This window comes from Musca domestica, unplaced genomic scaffold (genome assembly GCF_030504385.1).
Source record: "Musca domestica strain aabys unplaced genomic scaffold, Musca_domestica.polishedcontigs.V.1.1 61, whole genome shotgun sequence".
Classification (NCBI taxonomy): Eukaryota; Metazoa; Arthropoda; class Insecta; order Diptera; family Muscidae; genus Musca; species Musca domestica.
In genome coordinates, this window is record NW_026712367.1 from 3,263,788 (window position 1) to 3,279,233 (window position 15,446).

Genomic DNA, 15,446 nt, shown 5'->3' on the forward strand with positions numbered 1-15,446 from the left:
CATTCTAGAGTTTGGGTCCTAATGGAAGAAATAATCCTTATCAAATTCTACTATGAATCTTCGAACACAAAAAATCGGTATATATAGTATTTTCTATTTAAATATCGGCTTAAATTTGTTTATTTTCAAAATCGCATGCAATTTCGTTGTTTGAAAATTTTGGGCATTTTTTATAATGGTCGGAAATTTCATGAACACATCTTCTTGGTCCTGATAGAAGAAACTTTCCTTATCAAATTCCATTATGAGTCCCCGAACACAAGAAATCGGAATATGTAACACATTCCGATTAAATTTCGGATCTAATTTGGTCATATACAAAACTACTTGTAAATATTTTGCTTGAGATTTTAAGGCTTTTTTTAGTATGGTCGGAAATTGTACCAAAACATTATTTTAGAGCTTTGAACTTAATGAAAATAATATTCCTTATCAAATTCTAGTATGAGTCTCCGAACACAAGAAATCGGAATATATAACATATTCCGATTAAATTTCAGATCTAATTTGGTTATATTCAAAACTACATGTAAATTTTTTATTTGGGATTTTTAGGCATTTTTAAAAATGGTCGAAAATTGTACCAAAACATTGTTTTATAGCGTTGATCCTAATGGAAAAAATAATCCTTGTCAAATTCCATTAAGAGTCCCCGAACACAAGAAATCGGAATATATAGTATATTCTAATTAAATATCGGTTTCAATTTGGTTATATACAAAATAAGTTGTAAATTTTTTATTTGAAAATTTTGGACATTTTTAATGTGGTTGGATATTGTATCAGATCATACTTTTAGAGGATTAGTCCTAATGGAAAAAATATTCCTTATCAAATTCCATTATGTGTCTCCGAACACAAGAAATTGGAATATATAACGCATTCCAATTAAATATCGGGTTAAATTTGGTTAAATACAAAATTATTTGTAATTTTTTTCCTTGCAACTTTTGGGCATTTTTTTCAATGGTCGGAAATTGTACCAAAACATTATTTTAGAGCGTTGGTTCTAATGAAAATTATATTCCTTATTCGATTTCATTATGAGTCTCCGAACATAAGAAATCGGAATATGTAGAATATTCCGATCAAATTTCGGACCTAATTTGGCTATATTCAAAACTACTTGTAAATATTTTGTTTGAGATTTTAAGGTATTTTTTAGTATGGTCGGAAATTGTACCAAAAGAATATTTTAGGGCATTGGTCCTTACGGAAAAAACATACCTTATCAAATTCCACTATAAGTCTCCGAACACAAAAAATCGGTAAATATTGTATATTCAAATTAAATATCGGTTTCAATTTGGTTGTATACAAAATAAGTTGTAAATTTTTTATTTGAAAATTTTGGACATTTTTTAATGTTGTCGGATATTGTATCAGAGCATAATTTTAGAGGATTAGTCCTAATGGAAAAAATATTCCTTATCAAATTCCATTATGTGTCTCCGAACACAAGAAATTGGAATTTATAACGCATTCCAATTAAATATCGGGTTAAATTTGGTTAAATACAAAATTATTTGTAATTTTTTTCCTTGCAACTTTTGGGCATTTTTTTCAATGGTCGGAAATTGTACCAAAACATTATTTTAGAGCGTTGGTCCTAATGAAAATTATATTCCTTATTCAATTTCATTATGAGTCTCCCAACACAAAAAATCGGAATATGTAGCATATTCCGATTAAATTTCGGACCTAATTTGCATATATTTAAAACTACTTATAATTTTTTGTGTGAAACTTTTGGACATTTTTTTTTCAATGGCCAGATATCGTATCAAAACATTATTTTAGAGCATTGATCTTAATGGAAAAAATATTCCTTATCAAATTCCATTATGAGTCTTCGAACACAAAAAATCGTTATATATAATAAGTGTTTTTAGTCGCACGGATATATAAAAAAGACTTTTAAAATTTTTGTTTGCAAATTTTTATTAAACATTTACAAATCGTTTCTGTACTGCATGAAAACGTAACTTTAGAGATTTGGTCTTAGAGAGGAAAATATTCTTCAGAAAATTTCAAAAAGGGTCTCTTGACAACCAATCTCCTTAACTCTATTAGATATCATGTAAAAATCACAATATAAGTAGAACTTTTTTTCTCAAAATGTTTTTGGTTTTCTTATATTTGCAGTCCATTCGCTGCCGCATTTGACAGTTTTAAGCTTATCCGGTTGTAGTAAATTGACCGACGATGGTGTGGAGCTGATTGCCGAAAATCTACAAAAACTACGAGCATTGGATTTGTCATGGTGTCCACGTATAACGGATGCCTCGCTGGAGTATATTGCCTGTGATCTAAATCAATTGGAAGAATTAACGTTGGATAGGTAAATATACCTCCTCCCCCCGCCAACCCCTAGAAGGCTTTATATATATATTTTTTTTTTTTCATTTTCAGATGTGTCCACATAACCGACATTGGTGTTGGCTACATCTCCACCATGCTCTCGCTAACCGCTTTATTCTTACGCTGGTGCTCACAAGTTCGTGACTTTGGCCTACAACATTTGTGCTCAATGCGTAACCTGCAGGTCCTCTCGCTGGCCGGCTGTCCATTGCTTACCTCATCGGGTCTGTCCAGTCTCATACAGTTGAGGCATTTGCAAGAATTGGAGCTGACCAATTGTCCGGGTGCATCCCAGGAACTCTTTGAATATCTCAAAGATCACATGCCTCGTTGTTTGATAATTGAATAATTGTCGAAAGAAAACACCCAAACAAATAATTTTTTTTTGTAACTTATTTTCGGTGTAGTCTTATTATATATACATATATAAAACAATTTTTTTTTTCTAATTTATATAACTTTTAAAAACTAAAAACCAAAAAAAAAAATATTTAGTTCCTGAAAGACAGAAAAACAAGAGAATATTTAATTTAGATCAGATCGAATTTTTTTCTTGATGTTATATAGTTTATTTTTGTATTCTAATTCAAGTAATTCTACTTCTACGTAATATAAATGTATATGTTTCTTTCTGTGATTTTAGATTTTAAGTTCATTTGGTTTCAAAAAGCAAAAACTTAATAATTATAATAATTTATTATTTATTTTATTAAGCTGTAAAATGGGAATACAAAGTTTTGGAAAATATTTTCATTTAAATTCAATTTGAAATTTAAAAATTTTTTTGTTGCAGAAAACCGAATAACCGGTTCAAAAAGTTGAGTAACCGGTTCAGAAAAACGAGTAACCGGTTCAGAAAACAGAAAACCCGCTTCAAAATTTTGTGTAAATCTCGTTGTTAGCAGTTGGAGTCTTCTAAGCTTCATAACTTGCATTTTTTCAAACAAATATTGATTCATCGAACCGAGTAACCGTTACCAAAATCCCAAATAACCATTTCAAAACATCAAATTAAACAGTACACAATAACAAGTAGCAAAATTAATGCAGAATAAAGTGTTACCGGCTCAGAGTACCCGGGTAATCGGTTCCAGAAAAGCGAGTAACCATTTCAAAACCTCAAATAAAACCTTTAAAGCTTAGCGTAAATCTCGTTATAAGCAAGTTGAGTTTCTTAAACACTAATAATTGTAATTTTACAAGCAAATATTGATTCACTGAACCGAGTAACCGTAGCCCACATCTCAAAAACCATTATAATAATAACCATTATAATAAAAAAAAGATGAAATTACACATAAAACTGTAATAAGAAACGAAATGAATGCAGAATTGAGTGTTTCCGGTTCAAAGTAACCGGGTAACCGGTTCCAGAAAATCGAGTAACCGGCTCAAAACCTCAAAAAATCCACTTAAAGCTCAACGTAAATTTCATTCTAAGCTTTTGGAGTTTTCTTAACACTAATAACTGTCATTTTACAAACAAATATTGATTGATTGAACCGAATAACCGTTACCCAAACCCCAATTACCATTTAAAAAAATCAAAATACACATGAAACTGAAAAAAGAAGCGAAATGAATGCGGAATTGTGTGTTACCAGTTCAATAGAACTCTAGTAACCGGTTCAACAAAACGAGAAAACCGTTTAAAAACCCGCATAACCGCTTTAAAATTTCGCAAAAATCTCATTATTAGCAATTTATCAGCAATTAGCAAATATTGATTCATCAAAATCGAGTAACCGTTTCATAATATCAGGTAACCAGTCGGGAAAAGTCAAATTTTTACATTTGAAGTCGTTCAAAACTTTCTAGGCTATAAGAATACTAAAGCTACAGGTTATGGATGTTCTTATGGACAAATAAAATTGATATGGTACCGAGTAACCGGTACCAAATTTCAGATTTAAAAGATTAGAAAACCGAATAGCTTTATATATAGATAACAATTCTAAGAAGTAAACAAATAAATAACATTTGAAATATAAATTACAAGAAAACACATAACCGGTCTTGAGAAACCGAGTAACCGGTACTCCAAACATTGAATTTCAATAAAAAGTTGTTAATTCTTTCACTCCGTTTTTTAATAAAGACATATAAGGCCGTTTATCAACAACAATAGTCCAAAAACCCCTGAGTAACCGGTTCCAAAACTTCGAGTAACCGGTTTCCAAATATAAAAATAATTAAAGAGACTTATTGAAACTATTCATAACAAGAAAAAGAGTAGACGTTACATAAAAAGCCAAAAACTAAGTAACCTGTCGTAAGAAACCGAGTAAACGGTTTCATAAAATTTAGAATTTCAATAAAAAAATATATCCTTTTGTCTTTTTTATAGCAAAGTCATAAGAAGCCTATTATCGCCATCAATAGTCTAAAAACCCCCTAAGTAACCGGTTCCAAAACTTGAAGTAACCGTTTCCGAAAAATAAAAATAATTGCAGAAGATTTTTTTTAAAGAATTCTTGAAAATTTTCGTGCGAAAACAACGGGTAATCATTACCGGAAAACCCAAATCCAAATAATCAGCCATAAGAAACCGAGTAACCGGTTTCATAAATTATTGAATTTCAATAAAATATTGTTATTTCTTTGTTTCACTTTTTAATAAAATCATAAAAGTCTGTTATCACTGACAATAGTCTAAAAATCCCTAAGTAACCGGTTTCAAAACTTCCAGTAACCGTTTTCAAAAAATAAAAATAATTGCAAAAAAACTTGTTATAGAATTCTTGAAACTTTTTATGCGAAAACAAAGAGTAATTGTTACCCAAAATCTCAATAACCGTTCGTAAGAAACCGAGTAACCGGTTTCAAAGAATATTGAATTTCAATAAAATGTTGTTATTTACTTATCTTCTTTTTAATAAAGATATAAAAAGCCTGTTTTCGCCAACAATAGCCTAAAAGTCACCTAAGTAACCGGTTCCAAAACTTTGAGTAATCGGTTTCCAAACAAATTTATAATAACAGACTTTTTTTTATGAATTTTTGTAACTTTTCATAGGAAAACCACGAGTAATCGTTACCTAAAAATCCAATAACCGTTCGTAAGAAACCGAGTAACCGGTTTCCTAAAATATTGAATTTCAATAAACTGTTGTTATTTCTTTGTTTTCTTTTTTAATGGGCCTTACCAAGACATTTATGGCCAACAATAGCCTAAAAAAACGCTAAGTAACCGGTTCAAAACTTTGAGTAACCGTTTTCAAAACCTAAAAATAATTGCATATTTTTTAGGATTTTTGAAACTTTCCATTTGAATACAACGAGCAATCGTTACCCAATAACCGTTCGTAAAAAACCGAGAAACCGGTTCCAAAAATCCAAGTAACCGTTTCCAAAACTCCGAGTAACCGTTTCCCAAGAAAAAAAAATGATTGCGGAACATATCGGATATAATTTTTGAAAAATTTTAAAATGAAAATCGGAAGTAATCGTTGACGAAAAATTCGAGTAACCAATTCAAATATTTTTTTTTTTTTTTTTGAAAATATTTTTTTTTTTTTAATTTAATTCCTAAACTTTGTATTTCCATTTTACATAAAAAACACATTATCTTTATTATTAAATGTTCATAAATGTTTACAAAAAAAAAGAATAAAATACACCACCCTCTTGACCTCCCCTCCTCCCAAGAAAAAAACGACACTGTACAAAATCTATTTCCTCAAAACCGATAACCAAACAAATAATTCTTATTCCACAAATAAATACGATTTAAGGAATATTGAACAAGACACCCCATCATCACTCACTGTAGATTAGAAATTTTTATAAAATATAGAGATCGAATTAGAAAAAGAAAAACCAAACACCCAATAAAAAAAAATTGAAATGAGCACCCAAAATGTGAATAATGCCCCCAAAACCGGGTCATTGTTTTTTGTAGTGAGTCTTTTGAACTTGAAATAATTTTTGTTAACAAATTTCCAAGTTTATCTTAGGATACTCAAATAGGAGAAAAAACTCAAAGAAATTTAAATTCTTTACAAAACGCCTAAAAGTATGCTTTAAAAGTTGTTATTTAGTTACGTGGCTCTTGTTCAATGATCTTTAAATTGCCAACTAAGATTAATGTTTTTTCAGTGCTTAATTAAACAAAAAAAGCCTCAACAACAAAAGAAAATAGTAAAAACAACAACAACAAATTTTCTATCACAATAACATAACAAATAAATAAATAACAAAAACTTATGGAAAAATATCTGCGCCAACATCAGTTTCAACCAACCAACCAAAAACAAATATAAGCTTTAATAATGACATAACAAATCACAAGGACATATTTTAAGGATATGCTGCTATTTTCACAAAAAAAAAAACAGATGGGAGAATAAGACTTGGTGTGAAATATCCTGGACCCAGCAGACAGTGTGTCAAGGTGAGAGTTCATAAAAGGCTTTTTGGCTGACTTCTTAGTAGAAAAACAAAGGATTTTTAGGTTGACTTAGTTCGATTTTAGCCTACGCTCCTTTCTTATTTTCCGATGACGCCAGTCAAAAAAGCGTTGTATATATTCTTACCTTTAGTTCCTGGACATTTCATGCCTTGACACCAAAAAAAATACGGCACATCACCCACTCACTCACTCATACAAAAAACCCGCCCTTTTCAATATTTTGAAAAAAAAAAAACAACTATTTCTTTACTAACAAAAACTAGTAAATGCAGAATTTAAAAAAAAATATTTTTCAAAAAAATAAATCAAAAAAAAACCTAAAAATTATTCTCTTAAAAAATACTCTGCAAAAATTTCTAAAAACCAAGACCAACAATTTATTATGACAAAGGATATAAATAAATAAATAAACCATAACAAATGAATATTGTAAACAATATCTCCCCCTCCCCGCCTCCACAATTCTCGATACACAAAAAAAAAATTAAAAAAAAAAAACCAAACAAACAAACGCAAATCAATGGATGATTGAAGGAATGACAGAAAGACATTCAAATGTTATTTGACAAAAAACAAAACAAAAAAGACTTTTTAACACAAAGACCGAAGAAAAGGAACAGAAACTTAACATTAAATATTAACTAACAAAAATTTAACAGAAATATATTAAAAAAAAATAAAAAACAAAACCAAACCAAACATACAAGGCTTAAATATGCATAATTTAAGATTTAACAAATATTAAAAACCAAAAAAAAAATCTGAAAATTGTTAATGTGAAAAATACAAAAAAAAAATAATTGATATATGTTTGAAGCGAAAGAACAGAAACAGAAGATTTTCTGTTTCGGTGGTTAGAGCAAACCAAAAAGGGATATTTTAAAAAATTAAACATATTTCAAGCTAAACAACAACAACAAAATTTAAAAAATATATATATAAATAAAACAAAGAAGAAGAAGAAGAAAGCAAGAAACCAAGGGTGTTTTATTTCAAAGCGAAAATGAACAATTGGATGAGGAATTGTCCAGCCTTTACCTCCCTCTGCCATAAAAAGAGTCTTGGAAGCTTCATTTGTATGGGGGAATAGATCAAATAATCTCGTTTTTAAGTCCCTTACAACCTCAAAGTCAATTTGGCAATCGTTCAGTTGAAGAGTCAAAAATCGATCTATGTTCCCCTAAAAAAAACAAAATTGTCAAAAATATATAAACAGAAGAAGAAAGCAAGAAAACAAAGATTTTATTTCAAATTTCTAGCGATTTTTCCTTTTGATCTATATTCCCTTTACCTCCCTCCCCCAAAAAAATAGGCTTGGAAGCTACATTTGTATGGAGGAATAAATCAAATAATCTTTTTTTAATTCCCCTATAACCCCAAAGACAATTTGGCAATCTTTCAATTGAAGAGTCAAAAGTCGATCTATGTTCCCCTAAAAACAAAATTGTCAAAAAATAGATAAATAAAAAACAGAAAGCAAGAAACCAAAGAATTTTTTTCAAATCGGAGAAAACAATATTTGTTCTAATAATGAATCGGATGAATAGGGTGAACGTGGTTGTTTGGAGGAATATTTTTTCCAATAACGTTGGGCATATTTTTCATTATTGCCTTTTCAGACTTTTTTAGTAATATTTTTGTAAACGAAACAAAGAGGAATTGCCCAGAAAATTTTAATTTCAAGCGATTTTTCCTTTTGATTTATATTCCCTTTACCTCCCTCTCCCAAAAATAGGCTTGGAAGCTACATTTGTATGGGGGAATAGATCAAATAATCTTTTTTTAATTATTCTATAACCTCAAAGTCAATTTGGCAACCTCTCAGATATAGAGTAAAAAGTCGATCTATGTTCCCCTAAAAAAAATAATATTGTCAAAAATAAATAAATAAAAAACAGAAAGCAAGAAACCAATAAATTTTTTCAAATCGGAAAAAAACAATATTTGTTCTATTAATGAATCGGATGAATAGGGTGAACGTGATTATTTGGAGGAATATTATTTTCATTTCCTGGGAATATATTTTATTATTGCCTTTTCAGACTTTTTTATCAATATTTTTGTAAAAAAAAAGAGGCGCAAGAGGAATTGCCCAGAAAATTTTAATTTCTAGCCTCTTTTCCTTTTGATTTATATTCCCATTACCTCCCTCTCCCAAAAAAATAGGCTTGGAAGCTACATTTGTATGGGGGAATAAATCAAACAATCTTTTTTTAATTCCCCTATAACCCCAAAGACTATTTGGCAATCTTTCAATTGAAGAGTCAAAAGTCGATCTATGTTCCCCTAAAAAAAATAAAATTGTCAAAAGTATATAGCTAAACAGAAGAAGAAAGCAAGAAACCAAACGTTTTTATTTCAAATCGGAAAAAAACAATATTTGATCTAATAATGAATCGGATGAATAGGGTGAACGTGGTTGTTGGAGGAATATTTTTTCCATTTGCTGGGAATGTTTTTCATTATTGCCTTTTCAGACATTTCAATTAATATTTTGTAAAAAAAACCGGAAGCACAAGTGGAATTGCCCCAAAAATTTTAATTTCTAGTCATTTTTCCTTTTGATATATATTTCCTTTACCTCCCTCTCCCGAAAAATAGGCTTGGAATAATCTTTTTTTATTCCCCTATAACCCCAAAGTCAATGTGGCAATCTTTCTGTTGAAGAGTCAAAATTCGATCTATGTTTCCCTATGTTGTTAATGTGAAAGAATGCTAAATGTTAAAGAATGTTAAAGAAAACCAAAAAGGGATATTCTAAAAATTAAGCATATTTCAAGCCGAACTTTGAATACCCTCCACCACTTAGAATGAATTTGGCAATTTTCAAAAAAATAAAATCCGTTTAAAATTCTGTTAAAATCTTAAAAATACCGAATGTAGCCGACGTGGACATGCATATAGGGAACTTTTGTCATAAGCCGTTGCGAATGTCAAATACCAAATTTGAAGCAATTCCGGCGAATAAGGTCGCTAAAATCATCAAAATACCGAATATCGGGAGGTACCGTCATATGGGGGCTATATGAAGTCGTGGACCTGCACAGATAATATTCTGTCATATGTTGTAGTATCCATAACGAACTTCAAGTACCAAATTTGAAGCAATTCCGATGAATAATGTCGCTAAAATCATCAAAATTCCAAATATCGGGAGGTACCTTTATATGTGGGCTATACGAAGACAATTTTCTTTCATAGGCTGCAGTATCCATTTCGAACTTCAAATACCACATTTGAAACTATTCCGGTGAATAATGTCGCTTAAATCACCAAAATACCGAAAATTGGGAGGTACCATTATATGCGGCTGTACCAAAACGTGGACCTACATTTTCCCTTTATTGCGCAACAAAGGTGTAATATTAGCCCAAATGGGATGGATTTTGCCACTTACTACCAAATTAAGTCTAGAAACAAGTATGTCAAATTTTCTGAAAATCGGTTCTGATATACCTATAGCTCCTATATATATTGATTCAGGGGAGGATATTCCTCTCATTCCTTAGGGCTTTAAATTATATCTATAATCATGATAAAATCACTATATGATATAATTCTCACAAATTCCCTATACAAATTTAATTTAAGGTAAAGCTCTACTGAATATGCTAAGTGGTGTAGGGTATCATAAAGTCGGCCCGCCCGGATTTTAGACTTTCTTTACTGGTTTTCATTATTGCCTTTTAAGACATTTCAATTAATATTTTTGTATAAATTTTTGCATAAAAAGCGCAAGAGGAGAACTAGCTGGAAAATTGACATTTCTAGCCTCTATTCCTTTTGATTTATATGTCCCTAACCTTTCCTGATTTTCTCCTTATTTTTACTCTCTTAACATAGACGTGGAAGTAAGATATGTGTTCCTAAAATCCATGGCAGAAGAATACAGGTAGATGCATCAACGCTTGGGAGCATTGATATGTCAAAGAAATTTAAATGTTTTTTCAAATATAAGTAGATCTTCATATGTTTTCTTATACTACGTCATTCGGAGGCTATTATAATTCGCGTTTTTCAACAATTTTTACAAATTTAAATAAATTTTCATTCAACATTTTCAATTCCAAAATTGGTTTGACAGTTCATTGTCCTAACAGCTGTGTCGATGCGTCTACCTATTACTTATACCATGCTAAAATCCCAAACTCAATTTGCACACCTTTTAATTGGGGAGTCAAAAGTCGATCTATATTTCCCTATTTTTCATACTGTATATACTTCAAAGCCACAGAAGACGGTTTACCGTTACGACGGTTTATAAAACGAGACTGAAATAGAATCGTACTCTTTTGATTTATATTCCCTTTTACTTCCCTCTCATTCTCCCACAAAAATAATCTTGGAAGTGAACTATGTACTCTGCAATAGATCCAATAATCTCTTTTTTATTCTCCTATTATCACAAAATCCATTTTGGCAACTTGTTTACTTGTCGAGTCAAAAGTCGATCTATGTTTCCCTATTTTTCACACTGTACACACTTCAAAGCCAGGGACGATAGATAACGTTTTCATAAAACTAGAATGAAAAAAGAAATGAAATGAATTTGTTCTCTTTTCTTTGGTAGAAGAATCCATTCAGTCACAGCGACACAGATGCTGGGACAATATACTGTCAAACCAATCTTGAAATTGAATTTTTTTCAATGAAAAATTATACAAAATTTATAAAAATTGTTGAAAATGCATATCATAACAACCTCCAATTGGCGTCGTATAGGAAAATATTTTTGAGAAAAAAAAAAAGAAAATAACATTTTAAAAATATCGACATATCAATGTGCGCTTGGGGCTGATGCATCTACCTGTATTCTTCTACCATGATACTTTTGCATTACAAAGTTGTCAGCCATGCGATAAACAGGGTATTTCATAAATGTCATTAAATCTCTGTATCATCCTGTGAAAATTCACCGGAATAACGGGACTTACCCATTTACCAAGAAACTTCATTTTGCCGGAGTCATTTCGTAATTTCTCCCCCGAAGAGGCAGTACTTTATTTAACTGCTATTCCAAAATGTCCGATATACAAGCCTACAAGAAGTCCATTGAAACTGAAATGGAGAAAACGGACAAGGCATTTGATGATTTTATAAAAATTATTTGCCAGAAAAAAGCCGATGTTTATGTGCATCTTGCTGGCATAAATCTTTCCGAACCGATGCTGGCTACAACTATTCTGCTCAATAAACTCGAATACATGGAAGTCGAATTGAAGGGCAAAATTGATAAAATGCCGTTCGCAGAACAAAATCATCAATCGGAGAAGACAGCAATCAATAATGACAAGAAGGAGAAGAAGAAGGGAAAGAAAGCTAAGAAAAATGACAATGATTCAAATAAATTCGCAGAGGAGGAAAATTCTGAAATAAGCGCCAAGCGGTCAAAAATGATTTTGGAGTTGTACCATTTACACCAGGCAATGTCACAGCAGTGGAGAGAGAAAGTCATCCGTTTGACGGAGAGGGCAGCACAGGTCATTGATCGTTTGAGCCTGCAACAGTGTCTGCAGATACACCATTATTTGAATTTTAATTTGGAAAGATGCCAATAGTGTTCCATTAAAAATGAAGTATTTTTTTTAATTCTTTTTTTTTTCACTTTGAATACCTTGAATTTCATAAAAAAGAATACATAAATTATAAAGAAAAATTTTTTATTTAAATCATTAAATGTCAGGAGAATTAAGCTGCAAGTACATAAGAAGCTTGAAGTCATGGCTAGGCATATTAAAGTCAAATTATAATGGAAAACGCCGGTAGGATTTTAGTGCGGCTCTGTAGTCCCGTTATGAAATGTCACAAAATATGCCTATGTACTTGCATCCTTAGAAAGTTTTTACTACGATAACCACTTTTTCCTTAATGATATCGAAAACAATAGCAAAACTAGTAGATTCTTGCAGGTTCTGGGATGGAGCAAAAGACAACGAATTTCCTCCTTCATTTTCAGTCGGATAGACATTTCATTCCAGGAAATTGTCGGCGGAAATTTTCGTTTAAGTACAGGCACCGATATTGTCAAGATTTTGACACAAGGCCTGACTCTCAAACGTAGATTTTTTAAAAATAGTTTCTAAGGACTCTCAAATAAACGTGGATTTTTAAAAATATTTTCTAAAGACTCTCAAAAAAATTAGGATTCTTTTTGAAAATATTTTCTAAAGACTCTCAAATAAACGTGAATTTTTAAAATTATTTTCTAAAGACTCTCAAATAAACGTGGATTCTGAAAAATATTTTCTAAAGACTCTCAAATAAACGTGAATTTTTAAAAATATTTTCCAAGGACTCCAAAATAAATGTCGACTTTTTAAAAATATTTTCCAAGGACTCTTCAATAAATGTAGACTTTTTAAAAATATTTTCTAAAGACTCTCAAATAAACGTGGATTTTTTCAAATAGTTTCTAAGGACTCTCAAATAAACGTGGATTCTTAAAAATATTTGCTAAAGACTCTCAAATAAACGTGGATTTAATAAAAATATTTGCTAAAGACTCTCAAATAAACGTGGATTTGTAAAAATATTTTCTAAAGACTCTCAAATAAACGTGGATTTTTAAAAATATTTTCTAAGGACTCTTCAATAAATGTAGACTTTTTAAAAATATTTTCTAAAAGACTCTCAAATAAACGTGGATTTTTTAAAAATATTTTCTAAAGACTCTCAAACAAACGTGGATTTTTTTTAAATATTTTCTAAAGACTCTCAAATAAACGTGGATTTGTAAAAATATTTTCTAAATACTCTCAAAAAAATTACGATTCTTTTTGAAAATATTTTCCAAGGACTCCAAAATAAACGTCGACTTTTTAAAAATATTTTCTTAAGACTCTCAAAAAAATTAGGATTCTTTTTGAAAATATTTTCCAAGGACTCCAAAATAAACGTCGACTTTTTAAAAATATTTTCTAAAGACTCTCAAAAAAATTAGGATTCTTTTTGAAAATATTTTCCAAGGACTCCAAAATAAACGCCGACTTTTTAAAAATATTTTCCAATTACTCCAAAATAAAAGTGGATTTTTAAAAATATTTTCTAAAGACTCTCAAATAAACGAGGATTTTTAAAAATATTTTCTAAAGACTCTCAAAAAAATTAGGATTCTTTTTGAAAATATTTTCCAAGGACTCCAAAATAAACGACGACTTTTTGAAAATATTTTCTAAAGACTCTCAAAAAAATTAGGATTCTTTTTGAAAATATTTTCCAAGGACTCCAAAATAAATGTAGACTTTTTAGACTTTAAAATATTTTCCGAGGACTCCTTAATGAACACTGAAAAAATATTTTCTAAGAACTCTCAATTATTTTGGATTTTTTTCAAAATAATTTCAAAGGACTCTCAAATAAATAAGGATTTTTTCAAAATAATTTCTAAGGACCTTCAAATAAAAAAGGATTTTTTAAAAATTCTCAAATAATTGTAGAAGCGAGAACGTTACCTTAGGATAAAGAGCTTAAAATCTCTTAAAATCTTTATGGGTTTAAACCCGAGAACTATTAACCAAACATGGTTTTCCTAAGATTAGAAACGTATAACGGCTTCTACGTGCCAAGGAATGCCAAAAATAAGAGATTATTTTTTTTTTTTTGTAAAATCTGCCACTCGTCATACGTAAATATTTTAGATACGAAAATAAATTTTATTTGAAAAATTACATGCTCTATTGCTTCGCGGTTTTCAATAATTTTTGCAGATTTATATAATATTTCATTTAACATTTTCAATCCTAAAATCTAACAGTTCATTGTCCCAGCATCTGTGTCGATGCGTCTACCTTTATTTTTCTACCATGAATACACTTTGTCACTCTCATGTTGTCAGTCGTGTGAGATACAAGGTGATTCATAAATAGCAATTACTCTGTATCACCCTGTAAAGATATGCCACTTGCACTTGGTACTTCCCCATTTTGAAGCAAGCATAAAATTGAATCATTTCACCAGATTCAGTCCAAGTTCAAGATAAGTTGTGTTTGTTGCGGGAGCTAAACGGAGAAAAATGTCTGGACTTAAAACCGACAAGAAAACCATCAAAACTCAAATGGAGAAAACGGATAAAGAATTCGAGGAATTTTTTAAAACCTTACTCAATCGAAAATCTAAAATATATGTAATTTCTGCCGTTATTCGTTTATCTGAATCAATGGTGGCCGTAAATATTTCCCTGAATCAACTTAGGTACATGGAAATCGAAAAGAAAATCAACATTGACAAAATGCCAAAGGCTGACGTTGAATGTGAAAAGAAGGAGGAATCCAAGAAAACTGGTAAGGGCTCGAAAGTAAAGTCCGAAAATGATGCAGAAACTGCAGCGATGCATTCAAAACGCTCCAAGATGATCTTGGAATTGTACGACATTACAGAACTACGCGAATCCTCTACACTGCAATGGAGGAAAAAAATCCAAGAAATGGCCCAGAAGGTTCGTTGTATCCCCCAATTTACGCTACAAGAAGCATTGAACGTGCAGGGGTTTGTGAAAGTATGTGCTGACGTTTTGCAGCAGTTGGAATAGAATAATGCAGAAAGTGTTTTTTTTTTTTTTGTATCATAAAATGAAATATGTTCTGTTTGCGTTTATAATTGTTTTTTGTGTTTCTGAAATAAATACCAAACTACTTTATCTTTAATTTAATGGAATTTTCTTTAAATGTTGAATAAG

General features: G+C 30.5%; 1 protein-coding gene across 1 annotated transcript in view; it reads left to right on the top strand.

The window, feature by feature from the left end:
• Positions 1 to 2,796, top strand: part of LOC101900176 (F-box/LRR-repeat protein 16) — a 142,776-nt gene extending 139,980 nt beyond the window's left edge. Inside the window, exons 5-6 of the mRNA XM_059129454.1 lie at positions 2,146 to 2,341; positions 2,413 to 2,796. Of these exons, the coding sequence (XP_058985437.1) occupies positions 2,146 to 2,341; positions 2,413 to 2,710 (494 nt within the window). The 3' untranslated portion in view covers positions 2,711 to 2,796. The remainder of the gene's footprint in view (positions 1 to 2,145; positions 2,342 to 2,412) is intronic.
• Positions 2,797 to 15,446: the final 12,650 nt, after the last annotated feature.